We start from the raw sequence: 23,050 nt of genomic DNA, 5'->3' as shown, positions 1-23,050 counted from the left end.
TTACCCTATGACATCGTTCCAGAATGGATGACTAGTCCATTTGGTGCTTGAGAGCCTAGGCAGCCGCAAGCATGTTTGCACATTAGTCCATAGTAGAGTGACAAGCTCTACTTGGTGTTTGGGAGACGTCGTCTCCGCAAACTTGATCTAAGCATGCATACTACTTCACTTTTGTGCACAATAAAGAAAAAGAGAGTCTTATAAGACAAAAACTTTGTTCATTTTTAACATTTGTACCTTTGCTTACTCTTGGGATGCATTGTAAGCATTAACAAGGTTTAGGTTATCCTTTAGTTGTATGCCTTGCATCCATCTAGCATCTTCAAAAGGATAATTCTTAAACCTAATGAGATATCGTCGGATAGTCTTACTGCCTCTTAGTACCTTGTCTTCATGTCGGAGAATGGACTCGGGATGCAGCACCTCTTCTTGGTCCTCGATCTCCGATGGGTCTTCAATAGTAGGTTCTTGAGGCAGCTCTCCTTTGTAAGGCTTTAATAGGCTCACATGAAAAGCATTGTGTATGAGCCAATGGCTGGGCAACTTGAGTTGATAGGCCATCTCATTGATTGGCCTAAGAATCTGGAAGGGACCATAGTACCTTTTTGCTAACTTAGCATAGTACTTTTGGTGTCCGTAGGATTCTTGCCCGTCGTGTGCTTTAGTCGAGCCTTGGGAAATTTGATTAAGACCCAATCATGTTCTTTAAAGACTTGGGCTCTTCTGTGCTTGTCAACAGCAGCATTTTGCCTTTGCTGTGAGATAGAGATAGCATCCTTAATCTTTTGGATAGGTCTCGGCTATACTCATCTGCGGCAAAGATCTTCCTGTGTACCTTAAGTAGCAGGGGACTTTTTTATCTTCCCTCAATTACCTCAAAAGGTGCTTTGCGCGTGGAAGAATGTACAATGTTATTGTAGGCATACTCCACTAAGGGTAAGTACTTCTCCGATTGGGATCTTTGATCTACTTACGTTACATAGGCTTTTGGTAGATCGAGAATTGTTAGGTTAGCTATTTCACTTTGGCCATCCGTTTGCGGGTGATAGGCCGAAGAGAAGTTTAGCCTTGTTCCTAAATTCTCAAAGAGACCCTTCCAAAAAATACTGGTCATTCTAGGATCTCTATCCGACACTAAGGACATTGGCAAGCCATGGTACTTGAAGATTTGTGAAATGAAGAGGGTTACCATTTGATGGGCTTTGATAGTCTTTATGACAGGTATAAAATGAGCTTGTTTACTAAACCTGTGTACTATCGTCCATATTCCCGTATTCCCATGGATAGACTTAGACAATCCAAAGATAAAATTCATGGATATGTGCTCCCATAGTGAATTAGGGATTGGCAAGGGTTGAAGCAATCCAGGTTGCTTCCCTCTATCAAACTTCGTCTTTTGGCATACCACACATTTAGAAACATATTCTTGTATGTTTGCTTTCATGGTAGGCCGATAGAAATATGTTTCAATCCCCTTTAGGGTAGACTGAATCCCTCTATGCCCTGCATAAGGAGGAGCATGAGATTCATACATTACTTTCTCACATAGTGAGCTAATAATGCATAGTCTATTTCCATAGAGAAGATAACCATCTTGTAAAGTAAATGGTTCCTCTTTCTTCCTTAGTGCAAGTCTGAAATCACATCTCTAAAATTAGGATCAATAGCATACTCATCTATCATAGAAGATAGATCATTGTGAGTTGCTATGGAAACCGCATTCACTCTTGGCCATCTTGAGAGTGCATCGGCTACTTGATTATGCTTGCCAGCAACGTGAGCAATATGAAAATGAAATTGCGAAAAGAAATTTACCCACCTCATTTGTTTGTCGGAGAGCTTGGTCTGCGTCATGAAGTACTTAAGACTTTGGTGATCCGCTCACAAAATGAAAGAAGTCCCAATAAATAGTGCTTCCATGAGTCTAAGGCATGTAGAACTGCAAGGAGTTTCTTTTCATATATGCCTAGAGCTTGCTCAACAAGGTCAAGCCTTCGACTCTCATAGCCTATGGCGTGCCCTTCTTGGAGCAAAACAGCTCCAAGGCAATCACCACAGGCAATCACATTGGACCTCAAATGGCTTTGAGAGATCCTTTAGTGTAAGCACAAGTTGGGAGATAAGCTTTTCTTTAAGGTGTTCTCCTTGGCAGACCATGTATACCTAACGTTTTTCTTTGTTAGGTCATGTAATGGTCCTACTATTAGTGAGAACTTTTCTATGAAGCCTCTCTAGTATGCACACATACCTATAAAGCTTCTTAGTTCATGAAGATTCCTTGGTTTAGTCCATCCTTTTATTACCTCTAACTTTGATGGATCCATTTGGATGCCATCTTGAGAGATAATATGACCTAAATACTGAATCTCTTGTAAGAAAAATTCACTTTTCTTTCTATTAACATAAAGTTTATTCTCTCTTAAAACTTGAAATATTACCTGGAGGTGTTGCTTGTGTTCATCTAATGAATTAGAGTAGATGATGATATCATCAAAGAACACTCCAGTAAAGGTTCAGTGAGGCCTAAATAGCTTTTCCATCAAGCGGTTGAATGTGGCTGGTGCATTGGTCAAGCCAAAAGGCATGACAATGTATTCGTAAAGACCAAACGTAGTGTGAAATGCGGTCTTTACAATGTCTTGATCAACTATCCTTATTTGATGATAGCCACTTTTTAGGTCAATTTTACTGAAGTAGGTGGACCCTTGTAGCTTATCAAATAGGTCTTCTACCCGTGGAACAGGAAACCTATTCTTGATAGTGATCCTATTTAGTGCTCTATAGTCGACACACATACGATATGTGCCATCTTTCTTTTGTAATAGTAGCACAGGAGAACAGAATGGAGATGGGCTAGGCCTAACCATGCCCTTCTCAACTAACTCATGCACTTGCCGCATAATCTCCTCTTGTTGAGCTTGAGAAACTCTATAAGGAGTTTTGTTAGGCGGTGAACTTCTTGGAAGAAGTTCAATCGCATGGTCATCATTGCCTCGTTTAGGAGGTAGCTCACAAGGGATGTCGTTAATAAAGACATCTTGAAACCCCTTGAGAAAGAATAACTCTAATTCCTTTTGATTGTGTATATTTTCTTTTGCTAAAACATTAGGTTCATTTTTAGAGTCTTTAACAAAAATCATGTACACGAAAATAGAGATCTTTATTGACTTATTGAAAGCTTGCGTATGTACAATGGGTATGGTGTTACCCATTTCCTTAGCATCTATGTACATACCTTTTTCCGTGAACCTAAAGGAGATTCTCCTTTCAGGGAATTTAACATTGGCAGCCATGCAATCAAACCATGGTGCCCCTAGGATTACATCCTCATGCTTGAGAGGAAAGATAAAGAAGTCCTCTTTGTCCACATAGCTTTGGACATGGAGCCTCAATTCCCCGATTAAGGGAGTTTCTGAAGCTTCCTTCCCCTTGAAAGCACCGTCTGCGCGGGTAGGACATCTCCCATCTCGTAAGCTTGTATGCCTAGCTTGGTGGCCAACTATGTGGATATGAAATTGTGAGTAGAACCAGAGTCAAAGAGAATTAAAGCATCATGTTCTCTTACCTTTCCCCAAGCATGGCATAGAGGAGATCCTTTGTGGTGAGTTTCCTCCTCTTGGATTTCAACCAAGGTAACTCTAGGAGGCTCATGGCGGTTGTTCTTTTGGGGACAAGCATGGTACGCATGCCCTTGCTCGCCACACTTGAGAGAGTTTATTTTTGCCTTTGTAAACTCCCTTCTCTTTACCTTTGTTGGATTGCCCTTAGGAGACTTTTGGACATTGTCCTTCCCCTTAGGCTCATTGGAACCCTTGATTTTCGTGGGCTTAAAATTTCTTTTAGCCCCCGTTTGGAAATTGATTCGAGAAGCCACCATAATATGGTGTATAACCGCCATTATGGTGCGTGGCCTTTGGGAGTTGACATACTCCGCCATTTCTTTGGTTAAGCCCACACAAAATTGTTGCTTTTGCTTTCCAAAATCCAACTTTTTGAAGACAGTGGCTTTGAGTTGTAAGTCCCAAAACTTGTCTACATATTTGTGAATGGATTCTTAAGGAGAGAGCTTTAAACTTTGCCACTCGGTGAGTACTTTGTCTTTGGCATCGGTGGCCAAAACCTGCTTCATAATGGAAGCTCTTAAAGCTTTCCATGTTCGTGGAGCTTCACCATTAGCCCGTAGGCTAGACCACCATTGCCTGGCGGACTTTTAAAAGTAGCTACATGGCGTAGCTTAGAGGACTCTATAAAGCCCTCATCTCCAAACGCCGCATCGAATTGTTGGATAAAGGCCAAAACTTTGTCTGTAGCACCAATGATGCCATTGTAGGTAAGGAAAGAGATGCTCTCCCCTCCCTCTTTGAACTTCTTGAGCTTGGACGACCTCTTCCACGCGGCATAGGATTTCCTATGGCCTCTTCTTTTTGATGGTTCAAAGGTTGCACCATCACTTTTTTCAGAAGGTCAAGAATTTGAGGAAGATGGAGAAGAGGGTGACCTCTTTCTCACCTTTTTCTTGCCTTGATCTTCTTTGTCTTCACCATCACTTTCAAAAGAGGAAGAGGATGAAGAAAATGGAGAAGAGAATGTCCTTTGTCTCGCGTTTTTCTTCTCTTGCTTTTTGTCATCCCTCTTTGAAGTATGGTGTGGAGAAGTATGCGATGGTCTTCTCCATTTTGGAGGTGATGGAGAGCGTTTAGCCTGCCGTCTCCGTGGAGCCATCTCCATTGAGGTGGCAGGAGACTCACTTCTTTCTTGTTCCTTCGGCGGGGGCTCTTGAATTCTCCTTTGAGAAGGAGATGCGTCATCAAGGAGCAAAATTCTGAGCCCTTCATATGGATCCTCTTCTTCTTCCCGAAACGGAGAGAGGCCTCTTTTGGAAGTCTCGCTGGGAGGCTTCCTAGGTGCTCTCTCGTCATGGTGGGGAGCTTGGAGAATCCCATGAGCACGAAGCTGCTATTGCACTTCACTATGGAGGGATGGTTTGCCCATGGCTTGTTGAAGCTTAGAAACAAGATAGTTAACAAGCATCGGGGCATCATTAGTAGCCTGCTCATTAGCAAAATCAAAGTTATCAACATTAATTTCACTCTCTTTACTATTGTCAGCCATTCTAACAACTTTTAGGTGTAACTTTTTAGGTGTACTTTGGCACTTCAAGCCCTAGTTGCTACTCCTCTTTACCCCTTTAGAAAAACCACTCAAGCTACTGTACCCGTGGCTCGAATACCATTAATTGCAAGGAATAGAAGAGAGGGTCGTTCAACACCAAAACAACACCGGCTCCTGTCAAGCTTCTAATAGCTCAATAGTGGTTAAGCCGTAGGCAAGCCCCATAGGACTCCACTATTAAGACCATAGCTCTCGACGATGATGCCGTGTTAACTGCACAAAGGCAGGTGCACTGCAAGGCTGAAAAATCCCTATTCTACTTACTCACATGCAATTAATAATACCAACCATTTATAGCTAGCTTGAGGACCTCCCTTCTTGAGCAAGAAAAGAGAAACCTTGTGTCTGATACCAATGTAACATTTAATGGTCTAGTAACTTGTGTGTAGCGGAAAATAGCATGAACATAGTGAGCATTTCATTAGAATAGATTCCTAATGAGAATAACAAGAGTGCTTGGGTGGAGAGAGCAACAAAAAGTATAACACCTAGTTAGATAGCATGAACTATACTTCAAAAGAGAGAGAAATTAAGCAATTGACAACAATTGAGGACTGGATTTGCATGGAGCTGGTCCCCCCTCCAAAAGGCTTTGTATTATGGTTTCTCCCATCAAGAGAGACATTTTACAATACAATTCTTTGTGTTCCTTCAATACTAGCTAGTGCTATGAAGATGGAAACTTCAAGCACTAAGCACAATACTTATTAAACACAACATCAATTCCCTCACGGTCTCAGACCCAAGACCTCACACACCTTCGAAGATGGTGAGAGCTAGCGGGGTATGAGAGTAGATTGAGAGTCAGAAGGAGTATTCTTACGAGAAAGATGTACATCTCCTCACATAATCACTCATATTATCATAGCTTAGCTTGGTAATTAGCATGGTAGAGGTGATGAGCATGTATTGAAGCTTGGCTCTTGGTTGGATTTGCATCACAAAGCCAAGAGTTGTTGGTGTAGGCCTCCCTTCTCACAAGCTTGGAGTAGGTAGTAAGCTTTCCATTAAAGCTTGAGAAGGAGAGAGAGAGAGTCTTCTTGCTTCACACATAGATTGTGTGGGTGTGTAAGTCAATAATGCCTTTGAAAAATCAGCCCCCTCTCTCTCTTGGTCGACCCCCCTTGCTAATTGCTCATGCTACAGCCCTATTGGACCTCCCCAGACCTAGCCAATGGAAATTAAGCAGCATAAGTGATAGACTTTTGACATGTGTCCCCCTTTCCCTTTTGTGAGAGCTTTTGCTAATTAATTAATGCAACTAAACTCTCATTGGATCCCTTTATCTCCTAGCCAATAGGAATCAGGCAAGCCATTCGGCTGCTGAATGCTCATTGGACCCCTTGGGAGACTGTCCAATAGTCTTCTAGAGAGCTTAATTCCTATTGGTTCTTTTATTAAGTGTTTTAAAATTAATTAAACTAGACTTACTCTAGCCTAATTCTCATTGGTCCACCTCCAAGGCCATTCAATAGGATTTGAGTACACCTTGTGGGCATATGGGCTAGGGAGTTGACATGTGTCCCTCTTTCCCCTTGTGTACAAAGGAAGCTTGTGTGTGTGTGTGAGTTTCTCTCTCATCCCCTACTTCTTGGGCTCACCCCCTCCTTTGTAGGGCTTCAGAAAGACTTTTGGGACACACACAAAGCATCAAATTTCCCTAGGCTTTTGACCTTTGGACACAACCTTTGAATTTTGGAACCTTAGCATTTTGGAAGTCTTAATAGCGTTGAACCTTAGGGTCTTTTAAGCCCGTTGTTGCACATTGCTCTTTTGTAGATGCCCCCCCCCCCCGCCCCCCCTGTGGATCCCTATTTTCCCTCCTTTGGATCCCTACTGTGGCTGGTTTGCTAGCTTAACCAATATTCTAGCTTTTTCTCCCCTAGCACTTCCCCGTATTAAATGATCAGTTTAACATGAGAAAATCATTTAGGAGAATTAGATATTGATTATTATGACATGTGATTGTTTTTTTAATAGCATCTTAGCTTTGAGTGAATGAAGAAGAACGTAAAGATCACTTTCATATTATTTTTGAATTGCTTTGTGAAAACCAATTGTTTAGAAAATTCCTTAAAAAGGAAAAAAATTGTTCAAATAGAAATTGATTACATAAGCCACATAGTTTCAGAGAAACTGTAGTATTTGTTCCCATTCAAATGAGAAAATGAACATCACACTCTTAAATACCTTTTGGCCCATCCCCCTCTACTTTAATTAGTTGATTTTCATAGGTCCTCTTTGTGGGTGTCCTCACTATTGTTAGTGATTCAAGCATTGGAGCCGTTTAATGAGAAATCACCACTCTATTGCCTTCAAAAGAAAAGATTGGAACCCTCTAAAACCAAATATAGCACCTATGACAAAGAACCATTGGTAGTATTACATGCCCTTGACATTTGGAATCTCATGGGATCTAAAGTTTTATTAAAAATCACTCAGCAAGCAATTAATATCTTATTGACACAATCTAGCATTTCATATCATGGGCCGAGTTCATTCAAAAATTTCATCCAATGATTCAATACCAACAAGGAAGAGCAAATGTAGTATCATATGCCTTGGCTAGAAAACCTGATGTGAATGAAACTTTTGTTACTCATTCGTGTGTATTTGACAAAATAAAGCATCTTTACTTGAAGCATACTTCGGTAGGTGAAGTGCAATCATTCAATTCCATGCCTGACACATTTGCTAAGGATCCTTATTTTGCACATGCATGGCTCGAAACACATGAACTAAATGGTTTTTCTTTCGAACGTTACACTTTGATAAATGGCTCTCTTTATTTTCAATGAAAGCTATGCATCGCAATACCATTCAGGGAATTGGAAATCAATGAAATGCATGCACCATCTCGCATGGGCCATCAAGGAATTCAATCTACACTTGCTACATGTAAAGATCACTTCTTTTGGCATCTGCCTTGGCCCGTGTCTTATGGTCCTTTGTTGCCTCTTCCTATACCTAAGGGTTCTTTGGAGCAAGTCTCATCAAATACCTCCCCGCTTATTTTGCTTAGAATAACATGATATGGACCATAGTTGATCGTTTTAGCAAGCAAGTGTATTTTGTACCTTGCAAAAAGACCTCGTCCACATTGCAAGTTGCAACTCAAGGCCATTTTCCCCTACCATGGCTTTCTCGAAGTCATTCGTTATGACCAAGATGGCTACTTTTGCAATGGGTTGCACTAGCCAAGAACTTAGGATCTAAGATTAACTTCACTTCCGCCTTTTTGGAAGCAATGGCCAACAAGCAGAAGTGCCTAATAGCACTATCAAGAACCTCCTTAAATCATACACGACGGCTATTATTTTTATGCCCAAGTGTGCATTTTATGAGCATTATCTCTATTTATAAATAAATATGTGTAAGAGGAAAATGCTCACTCTTGCACGGGGGAGATTGCACCCATTGCTTGGGTTGCTTGTTTCATCTTTCTTTCTTTCTCTCTCTCTCTCTATATATATATGTGTGTGTGTGTGTACATATATGTGTGTGTGTGTGTGTGTGTGTGTGTGTATATATATATATATAATATTATCCTATGCTATTTGTTGATGGCATCACAACGTCCGCTTGCAACACTTTTGTTGAAGGCCATCATAGCATCTGCTTGCAACACTTTAGTCCTATGTTTTCCTCTAAGGAGGCAACTCTTTTGCGTTTATGGATTTTGAATGGAATCCCCACAGCATAGTTAATATGGGATCCTAACGAGTGGCAGTGAGGTGGTAGTGTCCTTTTGAGCAGATTGATGGGGAGCAAGTCTCCTTCACCGAGTACACTGTGTGGTTGATTTTGGTATTTATGATGAGTTTGTGACGTGGGGGTGGCTATATGGTATGAGGGTTCTCCTACAGATCCAGTCTTCATGATTATGGGCTATAGACGAGGATCTCATGATATGTCCACCCACTGTGCGCCAGTTTGCAGTCCATAATCTTTTCTACAATGTATTGCAATATGAGATGGATTATGTGGAAGGCTCGGTGTGCTTGTATATTGGGCTTATAAAATTCCCATACATATACTACCTTGATTGATATCTAGTCAGAGTTGCTACATGCTTGTCGCAGCTAGTCGAACACTTTAGCAATCTCTTCAATGGCAACGAAGTGGTGACACTCCTTTTCTAGACTATGGGGGCGTTCCTAAGCATTTTCCAACATATATCAAGACACATTACATGGCAACACTATGCAAGTCCATGGTGGTTCATATTGCACTAATTCCATATGCCACCTTGATGTATAGCTAGACATGGCCTTCATCTTTGACTATGGGATTTTCCATCTCATGATGGTGGATGCTGGATTGATGGCCAATAAAAACTTTGTACCTAAAAATTTGGGTGCTTGGATTAAGGATGCAGTTTGTGAGGGAATGCTCACAAATAATGTTCTTCCCAACTAGTGAGCAAAAGAAAATAATTTTAGATTTTGTATGAAGGATTTTTTATTTGTCAATTTTTACATAAAAACGTAGAAGAGTTTGCCAGTTTTCTTGAAGACAACCTTCAAATCTAGTCTGAATTTTGGAAGCCGGGCTAGTGAAGCTTTTCCTTCTTCAACGCAAAGAGTTACGTGTTTGGTTTTTTTTTTGGTTTTGCCTAGCCAACGCCTGTGCAATGCTATCCAAAAGGCACTTCACTTCTCTCTCTTTGTTTTTTCCCTAAAAAATCCTTAAAAGCTGTGTGTGTGTGTGTGTGTGTGTGTGTCTCCTCATACTCATGTGGAGCATCTCTCTCTCTCTCTCTCTCTCTCTCTCTCTCTCTCTCCTCCACACATATCCAAATACATACACTCCGTGGCAGTAGTTAGGCATGCTCTTGTGAGTTTCTCACAAGTTCTTAATTTTAGAGCTCTATGAATGATCTCGTGTGTGTGTGTGTGTGTGTGTGTGTGTGTGTGTGAGAGAGAGAGAGAGAGAGAGAGAGAGAGAGAGAGAGAGAGAGAGAGAGAGAGAGAGAGAGAGAGAGAGAGAGAGAGAGAGAGAGAGAAATGCCAGGTAAGGCCTCTGTCACACAGGGACACTACCCATACGTGACGCAATTGTGGTTGGCCTCTTGAAGTTTTGCATCCGGGCGCAATTTTGTCACACACACTGCGCATCTTTCTGTAGAGTTTTGGCACTGCAAGAGTGCTGGCGAAGAAAACGATTGGCTGAATTTGTTAAAGGCGGAGCTTGGGCAAGCTGGGGGGGTAGGACACATTCTCCCTGCCGCTGGACATGACCTGGCAGCCACCTCAGACAAGAAGCTAATGACCACCGGCTCTGTGTGACAGATAAAAGCACAGGCAAGCCTTCTCATTGGTTCCATTAACATGTCCGTCCACCTGCATGTGACAAGGGCCTACTATTGGGGTAATGATCTTGAATCATGAGAGAGAGAGAGAGAGAGAGAGAGACAAACCATAACATTACTAAAGCAGGGTTAAAGAGCGCGGGGCGATTTATTAGCACCGTTTAATAATCTCGGCGTCCTTCCGCACATGAGAGCTTCCGAGCTTTACAACTTTTGAACTGAAATCGATTTCGGTCGTCTCCTTCTCTGCGGGTGTGTCAGACGCTTGAAGCTCGCCTCCGCAATCAAGTTCGCCGTCCCTGTCAACTGCTTATCACAGCTTGAGCTGTGTCGAGGTTCGTTTCTACCAAGCTTTGGGGAACCCTAGCCGTATGGGCATGGAACCCTAGTGATTGATTCCATTCCAGGATTGCCACATTGTGATTTAGCCACTTACGGAAAGCTATGACTGCAGATTGCATTGCACCATAACCTGCTGCACGCCATTCAAAGCAAATTTGCCCTCATAGTAACGGAGCAGCTCTATGACTGACATTCTATCATGTATTTCCCATTTCGCCAGGAGGCAAACGCGAAAGAGGTTTGTATATTCGTTTCTCCAGGTGTTGCATATGTGTATGTATGTGTGCGTGTGTGTGTGTGTGTGAGAGAGAGAGAGAGAGAGAGAGAGAGAGAGAGAGAGAGAGAGAGAGAGAGAGAGAGAGAGAGAGAGAGAGAGAGAGAGAGAGAGAGAGAGAGAGAGAGAGAGAGTGCTGTATGCCTTCGCATACTCTCGTCACTATATCACATGGGGCCAAAGCTAGAGTCTAAGGCAGCTGTCTGATCGCTCGGTGAACTAGGGGTGGGTAAACTCAAGGCAAACTAGGGTGACCGACATGGTCATTGTCTACCATGCCAACATGGTCAGCGACGTGTGCTAACGTGGCGGTAGGGCTTTCGTGTGGCAACCAGAGGTCTTGGGTTCGTTGACCCGGGTCCTACGAGGCCAGTGAGCTAGGGGTGAACTTGAAGTGGGTAAAGTGGGGGTGAGGGTGCCGATTTGCCCCTAGTTCATCCTAGTTCACTGTGGCGATTGGACGACGGAGATAAAAGTGGTGCGTCCCCCCTCAACCTGGCCCTAGTGTCTAGAGGCCTCCTTTTGTTACTCCACTTTCAGTTGGCTTAATGTGGGGATTGAACTAGGGCTTTGCCTGGTCTCATTGTAATTCGAAATTCTTACTGGTTAGGCTTTTGAGGCGTTGGCTACGTTGGCGAGCACAATTTATGGGCGCCTAGCAAAGTCGGGTTCAGTTTGCTGCTCAAGCAATGGCTTGATTCCTCCCTTGTCACCTTACGTATGACCCTCTCTCTAAGATTATTTCCAAAGAATTTCCTTTTTGGTTGAGGTATTAAAAAATGGTAGGAACTATGATAGTCTTAATTTTTACTGCAGAGATTATTTTGCCATTGTGTTACTACTATGGATTGATCAGCACACATATGGGTGAGGTTTCCTAGTAACATTGCATCTGAAAGTCGGAGGGTTCCAGAGAATACAGAAAGGCAAATTGAGTTGTTGCAACCTTTCAAAACAATACAATGCTCAGAAGAGTGAATTGCATGAATTTTAGGGCAGTATATCAGCTTGTTTCCGGATGCGACTATTGTTTTTATTATTTAATGTTGAGTAGCTTGCATAAACTCACGGAGACCAGATTCACCTTTTGAATGGGGAATATAATGTCAAAGAACAAACATGGCGGTCCGAGAGTCTTGCAGTGTGACATCAAGATGCGTTTCGGCCCTGTGAAACTCCATAATGACAAAACGGGCAAACCGAATTGATTTTTTTTTGCTCCCTTATGACCAGTTGACTTCAAACCACCCGTTTCGGGATTTTTAAAGCCATCAAAGGTCTCCTCAAAACATCGATAGATTTTTTGACCCTTGTGCACATTGAATAATTTCTCTCTCCTTGACCTTACGCATCAGCCTTGTCCCCTCGTCTTTACCTGTACGTTGCTGCATTTGGCTGTCGACTTACCTTGTTCACTTGTGACTCAAGTCTCACATCTAGATTTGGGTATTTCACATGTCTTGACAAGTGAATTTGTATGTATATTCAATGTATAATTATAGGTACAAAATGAAACACGTGTTTCGCTTTCTTCGAGCTGCGAAACGAAACGTTTTAGAAACCTCGAAACCTCAAAACAAACGTTTCATGTCACATTGGCCCAGCCTTGCTGTGAAGGAATGGAACGAGTAGTTTGCTTTTGCTCGGTACAAGTGAAAAAGAATTATGTTTGGTGCGAAAAAAATTCAACTTGTTTATACCTGAGTGCTGATCACAGCCCTTTATTATGTTTCTCCACACGTTCCGTTGGTGATGATCATCTTCTAGGTAATGGTGGGTTGAGAAGGAAATTTGGATCTTTATGTCACTTGGACTAGTGCACTTGTTTATGTACTTGGGCTAGTGCTAATGATTTTAGCTTAGGCAATTGCCTATGGATGGAGGTACACTTGTTAAGAGTTTGGAGGGTCATCTCTTGGGTTACCTCCCTAGATCTAGGGAAATGGCTGTGTCCCCTTTGGCGAGGTTCATGGCTTATCTTGCATGTATAGATCCTTGGCCGCACCCATATTTTTTTTATGGCCAAGCCATTGTAGGCCATTTACGGAGGGTGCCCATTTTATACCAATGACTCTTTGTATTCCCACTTTATTGGGTCATGGGATATTTATAGAAAGCTAGGTAGTTGGGTTGGATCCTGAAGGGAGGTGTAACAAGCTTGTACACCCAAGCGAGAAATCAATAGCAACGCTTGCAACAACAGTTCACATCCTTTCTCATATTTCATGTAGACATGCCAATGACCATCCCAACAAGACAGTACACTCATAGACCATGTATTCTATAAATCAATTACTTAGCTTTTACCGAACACTTAGGTGCAAATAGTCAATCTAGTCATCTCATCTACTCCAGAACGATTGATGCACCTAAATCACTGTCTAGTCTCATCCTTTTGGAACTCTTGACGCACTAGGATCAATATCGAGTCATCTCATCCAGATAGAACTCTTGATACACTAGGATCACATTCATGAATCATTTAGCCGTCACATCCAAATCGCACCAATTCTAGCGGATGTCTCGATGTTTTAACTCATCAAATCAATCATCAGACAAAATGTTATAGACATTTCATCTTTCAACATATTCTCAAACAACACACATGAAAGAGTACATGTAAACAAGTTCAATCTAGAAAATCTCCCATTTAATGTACATCTTTTCATAACGTCATTCCGTAGAATATTGTCAGCCTGCCAATATGCCTAAATCTCATGGAGAAAGTAGTGACTATTCATTGGGACAAGGAGTGGAGTGGCTCCCCTCTTGTGTGCACCATATTCAACCCGTTGATTTGACGTTCACTTCAGGAATAGACAAAGCTAAAACCAGAAGCCTCAAGGTACAACTCTAGTACTGAGGAGAATCTGTGAAGTCCTCTTCCATCCACTTTGCATTGAGAGCTGGATAGTTGTTGCCCATGACCAAATTATTAATGGATTAGCTGAATCTTCTTTTTGCTTTTCTTGTTTGTGCTCTAGGACAAGCTTGCCAATATCCAAAAAATTTCATGGAGAAATTAATGATTTCAGGCAATCTGTGACAAAGGAGTTGTAATGTGTAGTGGAAGTCATTGATGGTGTATGCTCAGGATGAGTGCTCAGTGCATATGCAAGGTTCTTTTTATTGAATGAGAGAGTTCCTTTACTTCATGAGAGATGTGCAAAGACTAGAGAGAAAAGAGAGTGATACTGTGAGTAAAGGTTGAGAGAGAGAGAGAGAGAGAGAGAGAGAGAGAGAGAGAGGACTAACACCAGATGGGGTCCCAAACCCCCTTCCAAGGGCCCCCTCTCTATCGCTAGAGAGGTATTTGCTTTAGATTGCACAAATGTTGATACAATGGTCCTAGATGCTGAGACGTTGATGGGATCTTGGTGTAGGTGCTTGGTTCTGTGAGGCTAAGGGCTGGAAATTGAAAACGCTAGGGCTGATCTGACTTGACACTACGAATTAACGATGAGGCTAGGGCTGAATTTTGAAAATGCCGGTTGATCTGAGGGCTGAATCTGAAAATGCTGGAACTATGGCTGAAAGTTGCAACTTTTGAAAAACGCCAGGGTTGAAAACTAACCGCGATGCAAATATGCTACTAATGGCTGAAAATGCTGATGTAAAAATGCCATGTATGCTGATGGTATTGAGGGTGCTGACTTGTTGTGGAGTAGTGACCCATGGGATCACTTATATAGGGAATGAAAGCTGGTCGAGCAGTGCCAAATTGAACCCCACGACCTTGTAAATGATGCTGAAGTGTCACTTATTAATAAGTTGAACTACTAATAAGAGGTGATTCACATGCAAATAAATACCTAGGTTGAGTACTAATGCAACTGTATGGGAACACTCCCCAATGCCTACATGTAGCAGACATTGGCTATGCTCATGTACAATCAGAGGGTATGCAACTAATCTAAAGTGCTTGTTCATGCACGTCCTGCGTATGGGCTCACAAGGGTGCCAAAACACCTCCTAGGCTGTCCTAAACCGTATGTTAGGTGCAACGGAATGAATGTTTGCGCTTTGCTCAAGATGAGTGCTCCGAACTGTGCTCAAGGTTCCTTTGTTCTTATGGAAGGGAGAGCCTTCCGTTCTTAATGAGAGAGTGCAATGATCACAAACAAAGTGAATGGACACTGTGCGTGCAAGTATATGAGACTGAGAGATAGAGAGAGAAGAGAATACAACACCAGAATGTTGTCAAACCCTCCTCCGAAGGCCCCACTCTCTATGGCGAGAGCGGTCTACTTATAATTGCACAAATCTTTACAATGCTTGGACTTGCCGACGATGTCGACGACGACGAGAGGGGCTGAAAATCTGAAAATGCTAATGGTTGAAATCTGCAAATCTTTATCTGCTGAATTCTGACTCTATGTCGATGACGATGTCAATGGCGACGATGGGACGATGACGCGTTGAAAACGTAGATGCTGAAATCTGCGTTTTCCGGGTTGAAACTGTAAACCTTGCGGAAACTGACCGTGCGGCGAGGATCTATTGCGGGAAGGTGAGATCTGCGAGGTTCGGGACTGGATTTGCGGTGTCTAAGGCTGAAAACTGAAAACGTTGGGGTTTCTTGATGTTCCGTCGCGGTGAATCTTCAAAACGCTGGTTGATGATGTAGATGCAAAAACGCTAGGGTTGAAAACTGATCTTCTGTCGCCGGATGTCCTGCAAATGCAAAATGCTAGGCTGATCTGTGGTTCTGTTGTCACCAGGAATGTGCAAGTGCAAATCGCTGGCTGATCTGGTCCAAAAACGCTAGGTGGTTGCTGTGGAGCAAAAACGCTAGGCCTCTTGGGTCATGCTGAGAAGTTGCCTGTTGAGCAAGGTGCTCTTGCTGCCTCTTTTGCCAGAAAGTGCTAACTCTGGTTTGCTTATATATTAACTTAGTAAAATTGCCCTACCTACTTTCCAACAAAAGTCACTTAAAAATAATAAGTGAAAAATGTCAAAAATAGGGACAATAGGCTAAATGCACTGGAAAATTCCCCTGAAGGATTCTGATGGATTGTAATGGGAATGCTTATGATCATGCTATGTGCAACCAGAGGATATGCATCTACACTAAGTGACTGGGCATCATGCACGGTCTACGAATAGACTCACAAAAGTGTCAGATCACTTCTAAATCTAGATTGATTGGACTGACTGAACCCTTGTCGTGTTGTAGCTTGTCCACGCACACATAGGGTTTGATGTGTCACGTGACACCGTAGAAGTAGGAGTTACATCTTGTCCACATGCACATAGGGTTAGATGTGCACGTGACATTTCCCCCTTTTCAAGGTGAGGTACCGTTACCGAGATGCATGGCTTCCTTGTAGTCTGCCAACAACTCAAGGGAATCTGTAAAGAAATCTACGTTGACCCATACTGCGTCGTGGGTTCCTCGATTCTTGAACTTCAAAAAGTGTTGTCGTGCTCGTTTCTTTGAGCCATGGCGAAAACGAAATTTGCCTTGGCTCCATGATTTCAGCTTCATCTACAATCTCCGGTTCGTCCTCTTCAGAAATGTCCTTTAGGGCATCTCCGTGAAACAACTTCAACCAAGAAACATGGAAAATGTTGTGCATTGACCATGAGTTAGATAACCGTAATTTCATAGACACATCATTTATCTTTTTAATGACTAAAAATGGACCATACATTCGAAAAGACAACTTTGGACACTTCTTTTCTACTTTCTTAAGATGTTGCTTCATGATTTTAAGATAAACCCAATTCCCGTCCTTGATAGTAGCATCCTGACGATGCTTATTAGCATGTCGTGAATAAGATTCCCGAGCCTTGCTTAGCCGAAGCTTCACACTCTCAATAATCTCGTACAAGGATTGGCTCTCAGCATTTGTCACAAATTGATGACGTGGCATGACCACCCAGGTCGAAGGCTGATGTGGCAGGCGGTACGGACGTTGACGTGACAGCAGTACGGAACTCCCGGTTTTGTTCGAGAAAAATCATTTTTCCAAACATACAAATTTCCTTTCCTTGAGTTTGCTGTAAGGTGCAGCGGAAGTGAATGTTGAACTTTGGTACGGAAGGAAGAGCCTTCCGTTTCTTTAGTGAGACAGTGCAAGTGATCACAAACAAAGTGGATAAACACTGTGAATGAAGGTGCCGAGACTCAGAGATAGAGAGAGAAGAATACGACACCATAATGTTGTCAAACCCTCCTTTGAAGGCCCCACCCTCTATGGCGAGAGCGGTCTACTATTGATTGCACAAATCTGTACAATGCTTGGACTTGTCGAGGATGTTGACGACGACGAGATGGGCTGAAATCTGAAAACGCTAATGGCTGAAATTTGCAAATCTTTATCTGCTGAATTCTGACTCTATGTCGGTGACGACGGCGATGGCGACGACACGCTGAAAACGCAGATGCTGAAATCTGCGTTTTCTGGGCTGAAACTGCAAACGCTCGTTGATCTGACCGTGCAGCGAGGATCTACTGTGGGAAGGTGAGATCTGCGACGTTCGGGACTTCTACTACGGTGTCTATGTGCTGAAAACTGAAAACACTGATGCTAATCTGGGTCTTGTCGCGATGAATCTGCAAAACGCTAGGAGTTCTGCTGATCCAAAACCGCTAGGGCTGATTCTGCTAACGCTAGGACTGATCTGTGATCTGATGCCAAAACGCTAGGTTAGTTCTGTTGTTCTGCTACTGCCAGGGCTGATCTGCAATGCAAAACGCCAAGCTGTCTTCATAAAAAAGGCTAGGCTTGATCTGGGGTCTTCTTGCAGAAAACTCTAGGTAACTGCTGGGGAAGGTCTTGCTGAGAAGGTGTCTGTTGAACAAGGTGTTCCTGCTGCCTCTTCTGCCAGAAAGTGCTAGCGCTAGGGTTTCTTATATACTCCTTGACTCAAATTGCCCTACCCAGTTTCCCAACAAAGTCACTTAAAAGTAATAAGTGAAAATTGGCTAAAATAGGGAAAATAGGTCTATGTACTGTAAAAATGCTCCCGAGGGTTCTGATTGTAATCTGATGATCATGCTGTGTGCAACCAGAGGATATGCATGTACTCTTAAGTGCCTGGACATGCACGGTCTGCGAACAGACTCACAAAAGTGCTAGAACACTTCCTAATATACGCTGACTGAACTGAACTGAACCCATGTCATGAAGTAGCTTGTCCACGTACACATAGGGTTAGTAGTGCACATGACATCCCCTCCTTTTCAAAGCGAGGTACTGGTATCGAACTGTACGGCGTCGAGGGAGATCGCCAATAGCGTTTGGAATCTTGGAAAGGACTCTTCGCCGGCCCACTCTGATACGTGGGTCATACATACGTGAACTTCATAAAGGTCTGCAACGCTTGCTTCTTTGGGCTGCGCCGAAAGCGACAGTCATCTGTGGCTCCTCGATGCTTCAACTTCGTCTATACTTATGCGTCTACCTTCTTCAAGAATCTCCGAGGATGAAAATTCCTGAAACCACTTCCAACACAAAAACATGCACATACCCATTCTATGTAAAGTGACTCGAAAAAAAACTATTCCTTCAAAAAAACTGTGCATGCAATGGAGATGAACATAGAGATGGAGTGCCAAACCGTTCATCAAACACACGTAAACAATGGGATTGAATCTTGACTTTCTGATCTAAATCAATCAACTGTGGCAAATCATAATGGAAATGCCCATGCTTGATGCTCAATCCTTCTTGTGCTTTTTCGGATATGTGTCATGCCAAGGAAGCGACATGGAATGTGAATTCCTTGGGTGCAAACACGTCATCTTTCTATGAGTAATCCGCATACATCCGTGCTCATTCATGAGTGAATCGTGTTCATCGTGCAATATGTCATGCCTATGAAAAGGGATCGCATAAGGACGGTGACTAAAATATAGGAAAGCATCACGAATGAAACACTCGAACAATGTGTGTTGACTAATCATTCGAACACATAATACTTCCTGTGGGGGTTTTGTGGACCTCGAATTGAGAGCTAAGATCGGTTCTTCGTGATCTATCAAATCTGCAATGAGGTTAGCTTCACTAGACATTGGACAAAGTATCAACTAAACCATCATCCTTGTGAACAATCACAATTTCTTCTTGCAAATCATCATGCTCGTGAATAATCACATCTTGACGCTGCAAATCATCATGCTTATCATTATTATGCAAATCATGTGTGTCGTGCTTTGGAAAAGAAGAGACTGAGAGTCTTTTCCTCGTGATTCTTGTCTGAATGTAACAAACTGCTGACGTGTCGACCTACTGAATGACGGAGCTACCAGCCGAGGGGCCTAAACCCTAGAAGAAGCAGAAGCAGCAATAGATTTCCAAAAATTGCGTTGGCATGATGACATGGCAAGTTGTACAGAATTCCGTGTTTTGTGCTGACTGATGACGTGGCAAGCTCTACGGATTTCCCTAAATTACGCTGGCAACTTTTTGGCTTTGCTTTTGAGTTTGAAGGCTTTTTATTGTAAACTGCTTTTGGGGCCTAGGGCCTTTAAATATGAGGCTAGCGCTTCATCACAAAGTGATGACGTGGCGGGCAGCAGAAACCCTAATTTCCGGAAATCGCAAAGGTTGATTTTTTTTTTTTTTTGAAAACGATGAGCGACGTGAATTTTGCTTTTTTTTAATTAAAAAAAGAGAAAAGACTCTCTAAGAGAGAGAGAACTGATGCTTTTTATTTTAAAAGCTTTTGGGGCTCTGCTTTTGGGCATCCCTTGTAATCTTTAAATTAGTGGTGAGGGCCTCACTTCTCAGATATCTCTAGGGGCGCCAGTCTTTGGGGCCAATATCTCTAGGCACGGAACTCCGTTGGGCTAGTGCAAATCTATTGTGATCTGTGAATTGTTTTGAAGTGGTTATTTGGTGCTGTCGCGGTTGATTCTTGACTTGGAGTGTCCAAGTCTGTTACAGTGGTATCAGAGCACGACCGATTTCTCTTCTACGGGAAATCCGATCTCCGATTTTTTTTTTTTTCCGCGGCACCTATGGCTTCAGGCAATGATCAGTCGACTCCCTCTGCATTTGGAGATGCGGGCTGGGATCACAACGAAGATTCAGACAGAGAGTATGGCTCGCCTAGGCCTACTCAGGCGGAGCAGCAAGAGATGGAGCGTTGTTAATTGATTGACGATGCAACAAAGATAATGCTCAATTTTGCCAAGGACCCAAAGATGGCAAAATATATGAACCAGACCTCTTTGGAAGAGGTACAGATGGAGTGGCAAAGAACCACATAACCACTCCCGAAACCTGCTCTCAAGAAACCTTTTGCCTCCAAGAAATATACGGAGAAGGAACTAGAGAATGTGGTTGATGCACGGATTGCTCAGCTTTTCGACGTGCAAAAGAAAGGCAAAAAGCACAGCAAAAAGCAGAAGAAAGGCACTGACTTCCCGGGATATTTGGGTCGTCGGTCGACATTTGACAAGGCAAAGAAACAAAAGAAGCGTGTTCGATTTGAAGGAGTACCCAGTTCTTCTTCTTCTGACAGTTCTTCTAGCTCTTCAGATTCGAGCGAAGAAGACAGAAAAGGTAAAAAGCGAAGCAAGAAACAAAGCTTCGGAAAGGGCAAGAAGAAGGCTACATCTCGCCCAGAGACTGACAGTTCTACTGAGGACTTGTCTACAGACAGCTCAGATTCTGATCATGGAAACTTTTATGCGAACAAGAAGAATTTTTACAAAGCCAACCAGTATGACTTTCTCGAAGATAAAAGCAAGAAAGTGCGAGCGTTTAAGGAAGGTGGCCACTTGATCAAGTTTGATACTTTTCAGGATACTCAGATGCTTCGAAGGCTTTGTCTTTTATACAGCAGTTTGACATCGCTTTGGCGGGAGGACGCTATTCAGAGCCCTCCAAGATTCGGAGAGCTACCTCTTACCTTTAGGGGAATGCTCGTACTTGGTGGTCCACGCTTCTTTTAAACAAGAGCTGAAATTTGAAAGCTTTTTATTTCTTCTTGGTTAACGCAAGAATATGAACGAGATATACGAGCTGCTTGGAACCATCTTCGGATGACCAAGAAAGACACAATCAATGCTTATTGTGAAAGATTCTGGAGCTCTTTTCTACCCGCCTCTTCATTTAAGAAGATCTCGTTCAGAGAACAGATTGAACGGTTTACCTTGGGTCTACCTACAGAGATCCGAGATCACTGCTTGGAATAGAAGTCAGCTTCTATTTAGGAGTCGATGAGTCATGCGAAGGGGGGCTTTGCCATTCACTCTGGCAGTTTGACCTACCCCACAGATAAGGCCATGACACAACGAGCCGAACAGACTTCTGGGAATGAAAGTAGAAAGAAAAAGAGCAACCCAGAGAAAAAGGATGCACGACCCAAGCTTACTCCCGAGGAGAGAGCTCGCTTCATCAGAGAGGGGAAGTGCTTTGGATGCGGGGAACATGGACATATCTCCGCGAAGTGCCCTAAAAAGGCACAGAAAGAACAGAATGATAAAGACGACGACAGGCCTGAGAGTTCGAGAGCAGTTGAGGAATGTGGCAGAAAAGGCAGATAGAAAAGCAGAACTGGTACCACATGGCGTGGGACCTGCACCGAATCTAATGAATGAAAGTACAAACTTTGCCGCTTTTGGGGCAAAGTGAAGGATCAGGAAGCTCTTTTGAAGGAGCCAAGGCCAACTTCTTTTCACTTGGAATTGGCGGCTCGATTTGGAATTACGCCCGACAGATTGACGCCACAGGTGGAGGTAGTTCGACTGGCACCCGGATGGGATGTTGCCATTACATCGAGCATTGGCAAACTTCGTTTGCAATGACAGGGGTGTTCAGGGCACGCGAGTGACGTTCTACTCGGAATCCCTTGGTACCACCAGAACTACGCAGTGGTTGACTACCGGGCCGAGAAAGCGACTTTGATAAATGAAGGGCTTAGAGATTGTAGTTGATGAACTTCAGTTTCTTACTCATTCTTTTGGGAGAGAACTGAACGTTGGATAAAGGTTGAATATGTTTTGACCTGATCAAAAGAACGCCATTATTTTTCTCCACACTCATGCCGATTGCTTCTCAGAGGGCCTGAAGATCAAACCATTGATCTGATACCTGGAAGCACGCCACCGAATCGGCCACCTTACCGTGTGAGCCGAGTATAGAATGAAAAGATTATGAACCCAGTGAAAGGCCTCTTGGAAAAGAGTCTTGTCCAGCCTAGTACTTGACCGTATTGCTCTCCAGTGTTGTTGGTTTTGAAGAAAGACGGATGTTGGAGAATGTGCATCGATTATAGCACTCTCAACGAAATCACCATCAAGAATAGATTTTCGATTCCTAGGATCGATGATATACTCGACAAGTTACAGGGATCCTCGTGCTTTAGCAAGATTGACTTGAAGAGTGGATATCATCAGATCAGGATAGCGCCAGGAGATGTCTACAAGACAGCTTTTCGGACGACTTTTGGGTTATTTGAGTTTTTGGTGATGCCTTTTGGCTTAACCAATGCTCCTGCGATATTTAATCGGATGATGGACAGGATTTTTCGAGAGTATAGGCTATTTGTTGGCACTTTCTTTGACAACATCATTGTTTTCTCCAAGAATGAGGCAGAACACAGAGATCATCTGCTTCAAGTCTTTCAGGCATTACGAGATCACACATTAGTGATTAATGCAAAGAAAAGTGAATTTTTCCTACCAGAGATACACTTTTTGGGACACATTGTGTCAACAGCAGGAGTGCAAATGGACCCGGCCAAGATAGAGACTATCCGTGATTGGCCCGATTTGAGGAATGTCCATGAAGTTAGAAGCTTCTTGGGACTGTGTTCGTACTACAGGCGGTTCATACGAAAGTTTGCAGAGGTTGCTTCCCCTATGCATACATTGACACAGAAAGGAGTACCTTTTTCGTGGGGACCCACAGAGGTGACTGCCTTTCGGACATTGAAAGAGAAATTGACTACGGGACCTATTTTGACTTTGTCGGACTTGCAGAAGTCATTTGAAG

The 23,050-nt window shown here is 42.9% G+C and overlaps 1 protein-coding gene across 2 annotated transcripts in view; it reads left to right on the top strand.

The window, feature by feature from the left end:
* Positions 1-10,633: 10,633 nt before the first annotated feature.
* LOC147420585 (putative NOT transcription complex subunit VIP2) overlaps positions 10,634-23,050 on the top strand; it is a 125,611-nt gene continuing 113,194 nt past the window's right edge. Inside the window, exons 1-2 of one of the 2 annotated variants that reach the window (XM_086503923.1) lie at positions 10,634-10,818; positions 10,938-11,063. In XM_086503923.1, coding sequence (XP_086360049.1) covers positions 11,025-11,063 — 39 coding nt within the window. In that variant the 5' untranslated portion in view covers positions 10,634-10,818; positions 10,938-11,024. The remainder of the gene's footprint in view (positions 10,819-10,937; positions 11,064-23,050) is intronic. The other variant, XM_086503924.1, reaches the window with a different exon arrangement.

Source organism: Adiantum capillus-veneris, chromosome 28 (genome assembly GCF_014529385.1).
Source record: "Adiantum capillus-veneris isolate H3 chromosome 28, ASM1452938v2, whole genome shotgun sequence".
Lineage (NCBI taxonomy): Eukaryota > Viridiplantae > Streptophyta > Polypodiopsida > Polypodiales > Pteridaceae > Adiantum > Adiantum capillus-veneris.
Note: the sequence above shows the minus strand (reverse complement) of the source record. Positions and strands in the feature narration are given on the sequence as shown.